Source organism: Lissotriton helveticus, chromosome 7, assembly GCF_964261635.1.
Source record: "Lissotriton helveticus chromosome 7, aLisHel1.1, whole genome shotgun sequence".
In the NCBI taxonomy this organism is placed as follows: Eukaryota; Metazoa; Chordata; class Amphibia; order Caudata; family Salamandridae; genus Lissotriton; species Lissotriton helveticus.
In genome coordinates, this window is record NC_136068.1 from 1,707,533,927 (window position 1) to 1,707,549,135 (window position 15,209).

The window sequence follows — 15,209 nt, forward strand, 5'->3', positions numbered from 1 at the left end:
CGAGCACAGGGCAGGCATCTTTAAAGTTCTGCTACTTGGGTGGAAGATGGTGCCAACGTCTTGAAACAGGTGTTGGTTTCGGTGTTGACTATATTCCATCAAGAAACAATTGCCATGTACCAACGTACATATTGTGTTTTCACTTTGAGGAAAGGTGTGATTTAGGGGCAATAGTGCAGCTTGTGATGTCCAGTGATGGCCATGTCTGAGGCAAATTGTTTAATTTTCTTTCTTTCTTTTTGTTTTGTTTGATCTATTGTTCGATGTTGAATTTAGATATGACGTGGTCGACATTTATCTGTTAAAAAGAGGAATGTAAGTCCAATTTAGATAAGCTATGGGCAAAGTATTTCTCAAAGGTGTTTGCTGCTCATACAGGTAGGACTGCTCACTGCAGAAATCTGCTTTGTGACTAGCTCTATGAGCTGATAAATTGAACCCAGACCCAAAATCTGCAACAAAGACCTTTTTATGTCAGGTCCAGGCTTGCATTTTATATGAATATATTATTCTGCGATGTACAACATTCTGACATCCTTTGGGTCTGTATTTTGACTACAGCCTCGCTGTAGTAATGTCTGCTCAGATACCTGTACGCAGCCGCGGCCGGTAGTGGGAGTACCGGCCGGGCGGTGACGTGGGGAGGGGGAGGGGCAGGGTGGGGGTAGTAATGTATGGATTACTGAGTTTAACAGGTAAGTAAACATAAAAATAAATAAAACGGATTTCGTTGCGTGCACTGCGTCACCAAATGCGATGCAGTGCACGCAACAAAATTAGTTTTCTTTATTGTTATGTTTACTTACCTGTTAAACTCCGTAATACATACATTACTATCCCCCACCCTGCCCCTCCCCCTCGCCACGTCACCTCCCGGCCGGTACTCCCACTACCGGCCGCGGCTGCCTGTATGTAAAAATGAGCAGTACATTAACTGGACGGAGAACAAGTAGGCAACTTGCAATGCAACCTCCATGCAAATAATTTGCATCCCAAATTGTCCCTTTGCAGGAGGTTGCAGAACAACCAGCCTAACGAATATTAATGAGGCAGCTCAATAGTTGCAATCCCGTGTGAATAGCTACAACAGACCTCCAGCGCTGGGCCAGCATTTAAAAGTACTGATTTGAAAAAGAAGGTTTTCAGTTTGGCGGAACTAGAGCCATATATTGTGGGGGGCTATTAAAAATTTCGGACGGCTGATTCTTCGAGCAACATGCAGAATGGAGATGCAGGGGCTCTAAGTAGGGGTGTAAACACAACAAAGCCAATTTAGCAAGTAAATGGTCTTTAAAAAGACCTGAGAAGTACTCAGGAGTGGCTGTGTGTGCGCCCGGGAAGCTGTCTCAGCCAGGCTAACACACACGACGGGGGGTGGGGGGCTGAAGCCCTTTGAGCCCAATGGGCGTTGCACGCCTGGCTATGCAAGTCAGTTCAAGCATCTCAGAATTTAGTTAAGCAGCCACTAATACCATTGCAGACGGGTTTTGCTAAATTGGTTGTTAAACAAGGGATTAATCATAAAAGTTGAAGTATGTTAAATTACTGGCTATGGGGCATTTTTAATAGCCAGGGCCAAACGTTTTTTACACGGGTGAAATCCAAAATTTAGATTTAAAGGACATAGTGGTGATGCTGGTGGTGATGTTGCTGGCAATGATGGTGCAGCGGTATATAGGGACCTCTGCTGGGATGGAAATAATGACGAATAGACGTGCAACATTAACGGAGAAATTACGTTTCTGCTTTCACTGGAGAGAAGTCTGCAATTTTAGGGCGTTTGTGGTTAAAATCTGGACTCCAGGACCAATAAAAAGCTAAAGGACCTGTCCCAGAACGCACATAATCGTGATAATGAGAATAAAGATTATTAAGAGTTGAACTTAGTTTTCTCACTGTGATCAATGTTTGAGGAAAAAAGACATTGGGCTTTCATGACTCATCATTAGTCAGTATCAGAAGCCTATTTAGGAAACTAACACATACAGTGTGACAAATTGCACCGATAATTACCGATTAAGTGAATTTAAATGGATTTACTAAACATTCTAAAAAATGTATAAAGACTCAGTTACAATTGTAGAGGAGAGTTAGTTTTGTGAAATCCATTGCAGCCGAAATTGGAGCCGTGCAAAAGCAAGGCCTGCTTATCTGTCAGCTCCGGAGGACAAATGCTAAACGTTTTAACAGTCCCAAAAAGTTGGTTCACAATTTCCGGTTGTTTTGGCCTGATCTGGCTTCTACAGTAGCCTTGTTGAGTTTTCTTCAATCATGTTGGGATCATATGAGCATATATCCTCTCTAAAGTCTCCATGGTAGTCTTTGACAGGAAATAAGTCACGCCATCATAACAGCTGCACCAGTTAGAAAAGCCCCCTCCAACTGACTAACCCGGCTGTGTACCCTACCAAGGGATTTTCCCAACAATATACTTCTTGGAGGGTCTGCTGCCTGCAAAACTGCCATCCCATGACATCAAAATCAGACAGGGGGTACAAGAGGTAGGTTGTTGCAACAGCCAGCAATATATGGTAAATGACCATTTTCCATCCACCTTTAAATGAGCACGTCTAATTGAGGCCTGCTTCATGATTAAACTTGCTAGCTAGATCCAAATGCTGAACCAATCAACCCAAAGGTGAAATTTCCTTAAAATTAAGAGATGTTTAAAGTCAGCAGTTGGACTGTGTGAAGTTCTAGGTAAAGGAACTATCAGGATGCACTGGCCTAAAAAAGGCATGACATGAAAATTAATCTGAATTATTTTTGTTTCTAATATTATTTGTTTTCTCACAATAACTCCTAATATACCACCTTTGCCTAATAACCTTCTTTTCAACACAGAATATGCCCCCACACAGAATATGCCTGTTAGAACCGGGGTCTCTAGTTGGCAGGGGTATGCACCCTAGTCCAAGTAGGGACCACCGCTTCCGACCTGGTAGCTTGGCGCAGAGCAGCAAAGGCGTAACTTCAGAGGCAATGTGTAAAGTACTTGTGCAACACACAACGGCGATGACACAGTAAAAACACTCACAAAAGGAACACCACACCAGTTTTGTATAAGAATAAGAATTTCTTTATCTAAAAATTATGCGAGAACCAAAAGCAGGTAAATCCAGCTCCAGGCAAGATCAATAATGAAAAGGATTCCAGTTTCCAAGCAAGATCAATAATCAATAAGAATGAATCCAGTTCCCAGGCCTGAGATCAATAATAAAAAGGATTCCAGTTTCCAAGCAAGATCAATAATCAATAAGAATGAATCCAGTTCCCTGGCCTGATCAATAATAAAAAGGATTCCAGTTTCCAAGCAAGATCAATATTCAATAAGAATGAATCCAGTTCCCAGGCCTGATCAAATCACCAAAAGCTCATGTGTGCCAAGGGCTCCTGCTGGTAATGTCTTGCTCACAGTGTCCTTGGATGGCAAAAGTTCACTTGAGGTAGGTTCTTATGGTCAAAATTCACTGTGGGAAGGTTCTTAGGCCAAAGTTCCCGTGCAGCGTAATAAGTGTGCCTCTCATAGAAATGATGCTCCCAGCGTAGGAAGTGCGGCTGCCCAGGCGCTGCTGGTAATGCTAAAAAATTCCCCAGTGTCAATTACCAAGTAATTATGCCCCCGTAGGCCGGTCAGTGAAGGACAGTTCCCAGCCAAGCACAAAGGTAACACTCCAGGTACCCGGCCAACCCGCACCCGCCCCCTCGCAGTAGCCTGGTTGCACTGAGGCGTTACCTGGGGTGGTGGTTGCGGGCGCGGGTGCGAGGCTCCTCTCCCCCTGGGGCCTCGGGCTCAGCAGGCGCTGCACGGGTGGGGGTCACGGCCACACAGCGCTCCTTTAGCCCAGCGCTTAACAGTGCCTCCAAGTCCGGGGCAACGACTGAGCCTCCTGCCACACAGCGCTTCGCTTCTCAGCGCTACACAGCGCGCTCCGGTCCCAGTGGCGGTGACCTCAGAGCCAGTTTCAGTAGGCTTGCGCCAGAAGCAGAGGCAATCACATAGCCGTCGGGAGGATCACGGGGCAAGCAGTGCTGAGGGCAGGCACAGCGTTGCAGGGCAAATCTTGAGAGTGTTGTTGCTGTTCCAAAGGGCAGTCTTTAAAACGCTGTGGTCCAAGGACAGGTAGTTTCCTTTAGCTTAAAAAGGGTGCAGTCCCAAAAAGGCAATATTTAAAAGGTTGAAGGTTCTTTAAAATGTGGTTCAAAGAAAAGTAGTTCCTTTGGGATGTTGTGGAGACACTCTGGTGGTGATGTCGCAGTCTCCCATGCAGGGCAGGATCAGCAGACAGTAGGGCAGCTCAGCAGGTTGTGGGGCAGCAGGTCCTTGGAGCAGTCACCCTCCTTCCCAGTGGCAATCCTCTTGCACAGCAGTCCTCACTCCAGCAGGGATTCTTCCAGGTCCAGCAGTGTAACAAAGAAGTGAGGCCAGGACCCTCCCTTATATATCTTTTAGTCTAAGGGCTAGAAAGTGGTAGAAGTCTCTGGAAGGGTCTGGGGGCAGGGGCTTCTGGAAGAGTCCAGGGAGTTCTGGTATGTTCCCTGCCTTCCCTGACCTAGCTGTCACAGTGACGAGAGACAGGCCGTTAAGGCTACAGTGGGCAGCCCATCACAGCTCATCCCAGGGAAGAAGGTGTGAATCACCACTCCCCCTCCCAACCCAGGCAGGCTATCAGTATGCAGAGGGGAGGGGGGAGTCTGCAGCCTAATCTAAGTGTAGGCAGGAAAAAGTCCCCTTTATAAAAGGGGGATCCCTAGCGTAGTAATGCCCAAACCCTATATATCATTGGAAAGGGTTCCCCGCCCCGAGTCCAACAAGACCAAACATGATAGACTTATTAGGTCCCTGTCAGACGTTAGTCCATAAGGGGAGGTTCCCAATGTTAGCCTATGGAGGAGTAAGCCTTACTGCGTTAGCAGTGGCTTGTGGCAGATATGCCAGCCTCACAAGGTTTTAGGGGAGAGCACCTGCACCTCAGCACTGTGTAGCAGTGGTGAGGCGCCCAGAGTCCTAAGTCCAACAAAATATAGGATAAAAATGGGAGGCAAAAAGGGCAAAAATGTAGGGGAGACCACCCTAAGGCTGACAGGTCTAACACGTGTCCCCCCCAGCTGAAAGTGGGGAGAACTACCCAACCTCCAGGGAGTTCTCATCACTAAGGCGGAAAAACCGAGAGAGACCGTCAGCATTGGCGTGGTCTACTCCGGGTCTGTGTTCCACCCTGAAGTCCATCCCCTGTAGGGAAATGGACCACCTCAGCAATTTGGGATTCTCGCCCCTCATTTGCATGAGCCATCTGAGGGGCCGGTGGTCAGTCTGGATCAGGAAGTGGGAGCCAAACAAATATGGCCTCAGCTTCTTCACAGCCCAGACCACCGCGAAGGCTTCTCTCTCTATCGCACTCCACCGCTGTTCTCGGGGGAGCAGCCTCCTGGAGATGAAGGCTACTGGTTGGTCCCTTCCCTCCTCATTGAGTTGCGAAAGTACCGCCCCTATGCCATGCTCTGAGGCGTCCGTTTGGACAATGAACTCTTTGGAGAAGTCAGGGGCCCTGAGCACAGGAGCGGTGCACATGGCCTGCTTTAGAGAGTCAAAGGCTTTTTGGCAAGCCTCTGTCCAGATCACTTTTCTAGGTTGTTTCTTAGAGGTTAGCTCAGTCAAGGGGGCCACAATAGTGCCATAACCCTTGACAAATCTGCGGTAGTATCCTGTGAGGCCCAGGAATGCCCTGACCTCAGTCTGTGTTTTGGGAGGCTCCCAGGCCAGGATGGTTTCTATCTTGGCCTGTAGGGGCTGCACCTTGCCCCCGCCTACCAAGTGTCCTAGATAGACTACCGACCCCTGCCCTATCTGGCATTTGCTAGCTTTGATAGTCAGGCCTGCCTGCTGCAGAGCCTGAAGCACTTCCTGGAGGTGACCCAAATGGTCCTCCCAGCTACTACTGAAGACAGCTATGTCGTCCAGGTAGGCAGCAGAGAAGGCCTCTAAACCAGAGAGGACCCGGTTCACCAGCCGCTGGAAGGTGGCAGGAGCGTTTTTCAGCCCAAAGGGCATCACTCTGAACTGGTAGTGGCCCTCTGGGGTGGAAAAGGCGGACCACTCTTTAGCTCCATCTGTTAGGGCGATCTGCCAGTACCCTGACGTGAGGTCAAAGGTACTCAGGTATCGGGCAACCCCTAGTCGGTCAATGAGCTCATCCGCCCTAGGGATAGGATGAGCATCAGTCTTGGTCACAGAGTTCAGTCCCCTGTAATCCACACAGAACCTAAGTTCTGGTGTGGTGCCCGGTGGAGCAGCTTTTGGTACCAGAACCACCGGCCTGGACCAAAGGCTGTTGGAGGGCTCTATCACCCCCAACTCCAGCATCTTAGCGACTTCACTCTGGATGCTGGCCTTCACCTTATCTGACAACCTGTAAGACTTGGACTTAACAGGGGGGCTGTCTCCTGTGTCCACATCATGGGTACACAGGTGGGTAATCCCAGGGATAAGGGAGAACACTGAGGAGAACTGCCCCAGGACCTGGCGGCAGTCCCTCTGTTGCTCAGGAGTCAAGGATGGGGAGAGGACCACTCCCTCCACCGATCCATCCTTCTCTTTGGAAGCAAAGAGGTCTGGGAGAGGTTCACTTTCCTCTTCCTCGGCCCCATCAGTTACCATCAGTAAGGTAAGCTCAGACCTCTCATGGTGGGGTTTGAGGCGGTTGGCGTGTAGCACCCTGTGGGGCTGCCTGGGGGTCTTAAGGTCCACTAGGTAAGTGGCCTTGCCCTTCTTCCCCAATATCTCATAAGGGCCTGTCCAGCGATCCTGGAGGGCACTAAGCTCTCCAGGCTCCATGACCCACACCTTCTGTCCAGGTTTTAACTCCACAGGGTGAGAGTTCTGGTCGTACCATTCCTTCATTACCGCCTGGCTGGCCTCTAAGTTGTCAGAAGCTTGTTTCCACAACTTAGCCATTTGACTACGGAAGGCCAGCATGTAGCTCACTACATCCTGGGGAAGCCTCCTTGGAGTCTTCTCCCACCCATCCTTCACTAAACTGAGAGGTCCCCTAACAGGGTGACCGTACAAGAGCTCGAAGGGGCTAAAACCCACCCCCTTCTGCGGTACCTCCCTGTAGGAAAACAGCAAACAGGGCAAGAGGATGTCCCACTTTTTCCTCAGGCCCTCAGGCAGACTCCTGATCATGCCCTTTAGGGTCTTGTTAAATCTCTCCACGAGACCATTGGTCTGTGGGTGGTAAGGGGTGGAGAACTTATAAGTAACCCCACACTCCTTCCACATGGCTTGCATGTAGGCAGACATAAAATTGGTACCCTTGTCGGACACCACCTCTTTGGGGAAACCCACTCTGGTAAAAATCCCCATCAGGGCCCGTGCCACTGCAGGTGCAGTGATGGTTCTCAGAGGAATAGCCTCTGGGAACCGGGTGGCGTGGTCCACAAGAACCAGGATAAACCTGTGACCCGAAGAAGTCGGTGGATCCATAGGCCCAACAATGTCGATGCCCACCCTCTCAAAGGGGGTGCTAACGACAGGTAGTGGTTCCAGGGGAGCCTTCAGCTTAGCCCCTGTTTTCCCACTAGCTTGGCAGGTCAGACAGGTCCTGCAGAATGTATCTGAGGAGATCCTCATCTGCGGCCAATAAAAATGTGGGACAAGCCTAGCAAAGGTCTTGTCTTGGCCCAAGTGTCCTGCCAATGGGATCTCATGAGCCAATTCCAAAAGAAAGGCCCTGTAGCACTGGGGGACCACTAAGGCCCTTGATGACCCATGCACAGGAGCCTTGGGCTCACTGTAAAGGAGCCCATCCTCCCAGTAAATATGATACTTCGCAGGGGCATTGCCTGCTGCTTGGGCTTCGGCCTGTCGCCTCATGCCCTCAAGGGTAGGACACTCCTTCTGTGCCCGGCAAAACTCCTCCCTGGTGGGCCCTCCTTCCACCTGCCACTCTGCAGGGGTAGGTAAGTCCCCCAAGGGAGCAACGTCCCCCTCCGTGGACTCCGGTGCAACCTCCTCAGGTGCCCCATCCATCTCAAGGGGTGACTGCCCCGGGCGGCCTTCCCACGCCCTCGGGCTCCTCCCTTCTTAGCAGCTGGCTGGGCCATTTTTCCAGGCTCCAGCCCTGGCTGACTCCCTTTCCGGGCAGCCATAGACCGTGTGGTAGCACAAATCCACTCCGGTAACCCCAGCATCTCCACATGCGCTTTGAGCTCTACCTCCTTCCAGGCAGTATGCTCTAGGTCATTCCCTAACAGACAGTCCACTGGCATGGCAGAGCTCACAGCAACTCTTAAAAGGCCTGAAACCCCTCCCCACTCAAATGGAACCTGTGCTATGGGATAGTGACCCCCCCTGTTGTCAGCCATCACAACTGGATGGACTGCATCGGGAATTATTTGCTCTGGGGACACCAGCTGACTCCTTACCATAGTCATGCTGGCACCTGTGTCCCTCAGGGCCTCCACCCCCCGACCATTGAGGGTGACCCACTGCCTATACTTGGTAGTATTTGAGGGCACATGGACCTTAGGAACCATCTCACTGTCTCCCAGAGACACTAGGACGAGCTCTGCCCCCTCACTCCCATCATCTAGGGACAGCTCCTCCCCAAGCGCTACACTAGCCACCCCGGGGTTTTTACCTCCAGTGGGCTGTGGTGCTCTCTTGCGACACTTGGGGTCCCCCTTGTAGTGTCCAAGTTCACCACACTCATAGCACAGGGCAATTCTGGGCTGCTGACCTTTGTAAGGATAAGTGGGCTTCTGGTGGCCAGATTGGGGCTGGGACCCAGACCCTTTCCCTTGTGAATTATTTTGGGGGCCTTTGGAGAACTCTTTCTTTTTGTCTCCCCCCTCTTTCCTCTGGTGGGAACCCTGACCACCCCTTTGGGAGTCCCCCCCAGAACCCTTGCTGGACACTCTGGTACTGACCCAGGTGTCCGCCTCCTCCGCAAGCTTCCTAGGATTGGTCAACTTGCGGTCAACCAGGTGTTGGCGCAGCTCTGGAAAACATTTCTATAGAAGGTGCTCTCTTAAAAACAAGTCACACAAGCCTTCAAAGTCATGCACATTGCTGCCCCGCACCCAACCATATAAAGCTTTACTAGCGTAGTCCAGGAAGTCTACCCAGTTCTGTGTGGAAAGTTTGTGGCTATTCCTAAACCTCTGCCTATACCTCTCAGGGGTAAGCCCGAACCTCTTAAGCAATGCAGCTTTCATGACAGAATAGTTAGTCTGGTCTTCCTTCTCTAGGTAAAGGAGGGTGTCCCTAACATCTGGAGGTAGGTACTTATACAAACCACCCCCCCAATAACTCTCTGGGACCCCATGGGCTCTTAAAGATACCTCATAGGCGGCTAACCACTTATCAATATTATCCCCCACCTTAAAACTGGCTATCACATCTTTAGGCATAAAGACCCTGGACTCACGTGAAGCTTCCATAGGTAGGCTGCCACCATTCTTGTTGCTGTTGGCCCCTACTTCTAGGGCCCGGATTTCCAGTTCCTTCAGGCTGAGCTCATGGGCAAGTTCTTTTTCCCGCATAGCCAGTCGCTTGTTCTCACGATCCTGCTCCATGGCCCACCTTTCTCTTTCCCGTTCTTTCTCCAGCTTGGCAAGCTCCAACCTGAGCTGTCCCTCCTCCCTCCTGTCCTCCAGGTCCTCTAAGGACAGGCTCTTCACTGACACACTACTGCCTGCCCTGGAAGGTACCCTTGTACCTGGTAACAAATTACCATTTCCCGCCAAGTGCAGTAGGTCAAGATTTCCTGTGGTGTCGTTCTCCGGTCCTTGCCCGTCCCCATCTCCTTCTGGGTGGGCTGTTACCCATGCTCTCAAGGCTTCCTGTAGCTCTGCCTTCTTGGCGCTTCGCTTGAAGGGCACCCCTTTCTCCTCGCAGAATTCCTTGAGTTGTGCCACTGTGTAAACTTCCAGATTGGCCAGCTCGAATTCCATCTTGCTAGGTAGGGCCTCAGACGTTTGTAGAGAAAACCAAATGGGACTTAGGCAAAAGGACTTTTAAAAATAGCAGCCAGTCAGGGAGAATTTTAAAAAAAATTCAAAAATGCCAATTGGAGAGGGTAGACAAAAATTCAGTAGAGTCAGGTGTAGGGTTGCGGTGTACACTGCGTCGCTGCGTGGTGTTACACAAGCACAAGTCCTATCCAACCGCTCGATCACCAATGTTAGAACCGGGGTCTCTAGTTGGCAGGGGTATGCACCCTAGTCCAAGTAGGGACCACCGCTTCCGACCTGGTAGCTTGGCGCAGAGCAGCAAAGGCGTAACTTCAGAGGCAATGTGTAAAGTACTTGTGCAACACACAACGGCGATGACACAGTAAAAACACTCACAAAAGGAACACCACACCAGTTTTGTATAAGAATAAGAATTTCTTTATCTAAAAATTATGCCAGAACCAAAAGCAGGTAAATCCAGCTCCAGGCAAGATCAATAATGAAAAGGATTCCAGTTTCCAAGCAAGATCAATATTCAATAAGAATGAATCCAGTTCCCAGGCCTGATCAATAATAAAAAGGATTCCAGTTTCCAAGCAAGATCAATAATCAATAAGAATGAATCCAGTTCCCAGGCCTGATCAATAATAAAAAGGATTCCAGTTTCCAAGCAAGATCAATAATCAATAAGAATAAATCCAGTTCCCAGGCCTGATCAAATCACCAAAAGCTCATGTGTGCCAAGGGCTCCTGCTGGTAATGTCTTTCTCACAGTGTCCTTGGATGGCAAAAGTTCACTTGAGGTAGGTTCTTATGGTCAAAATTCACTGTGGGAAGGTTCTTAGGCCAAAGTTCCCGTGCAGCGTAATAAGTGTGCCTCTCATAGAAATGATGCTCCCAGCGTAGGAAGTGCAGCTGCCCAGGCGCTGCTGGTAATGCTAAAAAAATGCCCCAGTGTCAATTACCAAGTAATTATGCCCCCGTAGGCCGGTCAGTGAAGGACAGTTCCCAGCCAAGCACAAAGCTAACACTCCAGGTACCCGGCCAACCCGCACCCCGCCCCCTCGCAGTAGCCTGGTTGCACTGAGGCGTTACCTGGGGTGGTGGTTGCGGGCGCGGGTGCGAGGCTCCTCTCCCCCTGGGGCCTTGGGCTCAGCAGGCGCTGCACGGGTGGGGGTCACGGCCACACAGCGCTCCTTTAGCCCAGCGCTTAACAGTGCCTCCAAGTCCGGGGCAACGACGGAGCCTCCTGCCACACAGCGCTTCGCTTCTCAGCGCTACACAGCGCACTCCGGTCCCAGTGGCGGTGACCTCAGAGCCAGTTTGAGTAGGCTTGCGCCAGAAGCAGAGGCAATCACATAGCCATCGGGAGGATCACGGGGCAAGCAGTGCTGAGGGCAGGCACAGCGTTGCAGGGCAAATCTTGAGAGTGTTGTTGCTGTTCCAAAGGGCAGTCTTTAAAACGCTGTGTTTCAAGGACAGGTAGTTTCCTTTAGCTTAAAAAGGGTGCAGTCCCAAAAATGCAATATTTAAAAGGGTGAAGATTCTTTAAAATGTGGTTCAAAGAAAAGTAGTTCCTTTGGGATGTTGTGGAGACACTCTGGTGGTGATGTCGCAGTCTCCCATGCAGGGCAGGATCAGCAGACAGTAGGGCAGCTCAGCAGGTTGTGGGGCAGCAGTTCCTTGGAGCAGTCAGCCTCCTTCCCAGTGGCAATCCTCTTGCACAGCAGTCCTCACTCCAGCAGGGATTCTTTAAGGTCCAGCAGTGTAACAAAGAAGTGAGGCCAGGACCCTCCCTTATATATCTTTCAGTCTAAGGGCTAGAAAGTGGTAGAAGTCTCTGGAAGGGTCTGGGGGTGGGGGCTTCTGGAAGAGTCCAGGGAGTTCTGGTATGTTCCCTGCCTTCCCTGACCTAGCTGTCACAGTGACGAGAGACAGGCCGTTAAGGCTACAGTGGGCAGCCCATCACAGCTCATCCCAGGGAAGAAGGTGTGAATCACCACTCCCCCTCCCAACCCAGGCAGGCTATCAGTATGCAGAGGGGAGGGGGGAGTCTGCAGCCTAATCTAAGTGTAGGCAGGAAAAAGTCCCCTTTATAAAAGTGGGATCCCTAGCGTAGTAATGCCCAAACCCTATATATCATTGGAAAGGGTTCCCCGCCCAGAGTCCAACAAGACCAAACATGATAGACTTATTAGGTCCCTGTCAGACGTTAGTCCATAAGGGGAGGTTCCCAATGTTAGCCTATGGAGGAGTAAGCCTTACTGTGTTAGCAGTGGCTTGTGGCAGATATGCCAGCCTCACAAGGTTTTAGGGGAGAGCACCTGCACCTCAGCACTGTGTAGCAGTGGTGAGGCGCCCAGAGTCCTAAGTCCAACAAAATATAGGATAAAAATGGGAGGCAAAAAGGGCAAAAATGTAGGGGAGACCACCCTAAGGCTGACAGGTCTAACAATGCCCCACACACACTACACATGCACAGCCTAGGTACCACAAGTATATCACTCCACAGACAGCAGGCAGAATAACTAGCATCCACCTGATCCCAACATCAGAACTGCTGCTCATGCTCTGCTACTGTCTCTTCTGGATGATGATAAGACCCTGCTCCATGGCCTTCCAGGCTCCCCACTGACACCCCGTATGGGTGTCCTATATGCAGCAGCACCTCTTTTACAGAGCTTAAACATACATGTTCATACCACCCACATCATAAGTTGAACTCCATTGGCTCCCCTTGATCTTCTATACCCTCTTCAAAAACAGCTGAGTCATTTACAAAGCCATCACAACTAGCAGTCCCGCTTTTCTTGCATACAAGCTAACCAGCTCTAGTTCTTGGCACACCTGCTGCTAGGACAATATCAGAGAGCCGACTAAGACGTTTTAAAAATGAAAAAACAAGATAACAGGCCTTTTACATTTATGTACCCAGGTTCTAAAACAACATCTCTATATCCATAAGGACTGCCCAATGCTGTTCCAATTCAGGACAGATTTAAAGATGGTCCTTTTTAAAGATCACTACTCACAATGCAGTAGCAAGCCAATAATGTTCTACTTCTTATATCACTTGTTGAGATAATGCTTGCCTTTGCCCCCATAGAGTGCTCCACTGCCTTTTGGCTAGGTTTGCGCTAATACCACTTACATACATACATTGGGGGGATATTCATATATATCCCTTCACATGCATGGGCCACTCATCACCAGCATGCGCTCACCTACTGTATGTCAACATGTTTTTGTATCTTGTAGTAAGAATTTGAGTGTAAAATAAAATATTATTTGATAATGCAAGACTATGTAAGTACTTTTGTAAAATACATGTGATATACAATACTGTCTTTTAATCTACTCTCAGATCGCTGCTGTAACAGGAGGAGGTCATACCGTACCAGGATCTTTCCAGGGTGGTCCTTGCTTAGGGTAATCTCTAACCCATAAAGCTCCAGTGTCACCTCCTTAGTGATTGATACAGTCTTGAGGCCACGGTGGTCATTCTTGACTATGACTCTGAACGGAGTCAATGTAGGATCTATGGATGTTGTTCCAACCAGTAGATAGGCACAGGTGCCCATGAAGTTGATATGTCTCCCATCGTAGGTTTTGTAGTGAGGATCGCCCCATGCTGTACATTGGGCATAGCTGACTGGGAAGCATCCAAGGACGCCATTAGCCACCATGCATCTTTCACTGTCTTTGCATTTCACAGCTTGGCACACCACCATGCCCAGGGCTGGGTCACACCTGCAGCGCCTTTCACAGTTCTTGTCTCCCCAGAATTCCTCATTGGGCTTGTAGTACACACCGTTGTCAGTGCAGCCACAGTTGTCGACGGTGACACAATCGCCAGAGCTGAGGACGAAACCCTGGTCACACTGGCAGGTCTCTACAGGTGGGTCAGTGCATCTGTCTGGGGCAGTTCTGTCCAGGCATGTAGCAGGGCAGGCATTTCCACTAGCCTCATAGTGGCTGTTCGGATGGCAGGGTAAAGCTGGAAAAGCAAAAGATATCAGTGAGTTACACAAGCACACGTGCAGAAGGCAGCCTACAAAAAAGCCAGTAAAATGAATTTCACATGAGATATCGGTAGATGCCAAGAGTGGAATAGTCCTGTTGCTGTCTTGATTTGACTGTCTTAGAAGTTAAAATCAAAATTAGTACTATATGTTTTGTGGGGAACAACCCGTAAGAGGTAATTTTTTCACATTTTGCAGGACAACTCTGGTGAATGGGGGACACTGGTTGGAAGAAGGGAAAATGTGTAGTGAATTGAGCATAAAAATTAACTGTGTGTGTTATGCCTCATTCCAAGTCGGAAAATTAGGAACGAGTAGGAATAACATAGGGCCTGAATTAGATCTCGGCTGATGGGTTACTCAGTGACAAAGGATGACATATCCAGTAGCCGTCGGTAGTGGGAGTGCTGCCGGGCGGTGACATTGGAGGGGGGGTAGTAAACTATGGAATACGGCCAAATACAAATAAGTAAACATATAAAGAAATAAAACAAATGTAGTTGCGTGCACTGCGTCGGCAAATTTGATGCAGTGCGCGCAAAGAAATTCATTTTATTTATTTATATGTTTACTTACCTGTATTTGGCCGTATTCCATGGTTTACTATACCCTAGACTGCCCCTCCCTGCCCCACAACACCGCCCGGCAGCACTCCCACTACTGACCTCTACTGCTTATATCCCGTCTGCCGAAATACAAATGGATATAATGGGATTTCTATTTTGGCGGATGGGATATCCGTCACTGTGGAGGGTTTTAAACCAGGGTCATAGTCATAAAATGGAAAGCCCTGCAGGATTATCTCTCCAAAGACAGTATTACTTATAATGAACTTCTATGTATTTCAGTAACATGAAGAATTGTTTCACTTCTTTAAGTCATGCTGATGTAATAATGCAGAAATATAATCACAGACGTTTGATAAACCTTTGGGTTTATCTGTGTATTCTTTCACTTATTTAATTGCACAGTTTTCTAAAGCGTGAACCAGGCATCCAGGGTCTTCTGTGCCCTATCCAGATAATAGTAAATGCATGCGGGACATGAAACTAGGGACTGATGTACATAATACTTTTGCTGTCACAAACACCGCAATTTGTAAAGTCAGAGAATTTTCAACACCAAAAGATTCGTTTGCGACGTACTTCTCCCCTTTTGCGAGTTGCAAAAGCAATTTGAATTACAAGCGAAAGAGGAAGTACTGCACCTGAAATTAATTGAATTAGGAGG

At 49.1% G+C, this 15,209-nt stretch overlaps 1 protein-coding gene across 1 annotated transcript in view; it reads right to left on the bottom strand.

Annotated features, from left to right (window-relative positions):
* Positions 1-15,209, bottom strand: part of LOC144770674 (IgGFc-binding protein-like) — a 334,107-nt gene that overhangs the window by 267,368 nt on the left and 51,530 nt on the right. The window contains exon 7 of the mRNA XM_078655389.1: positions 13,356-13,954. Coding sequence (XP_078511515.1) covers positions 13,356-13,954 — 599 coding nt within the window. The remainder of the gene's footprint in view (positions 1-13,355; positions 13,955-15,209) is intronic.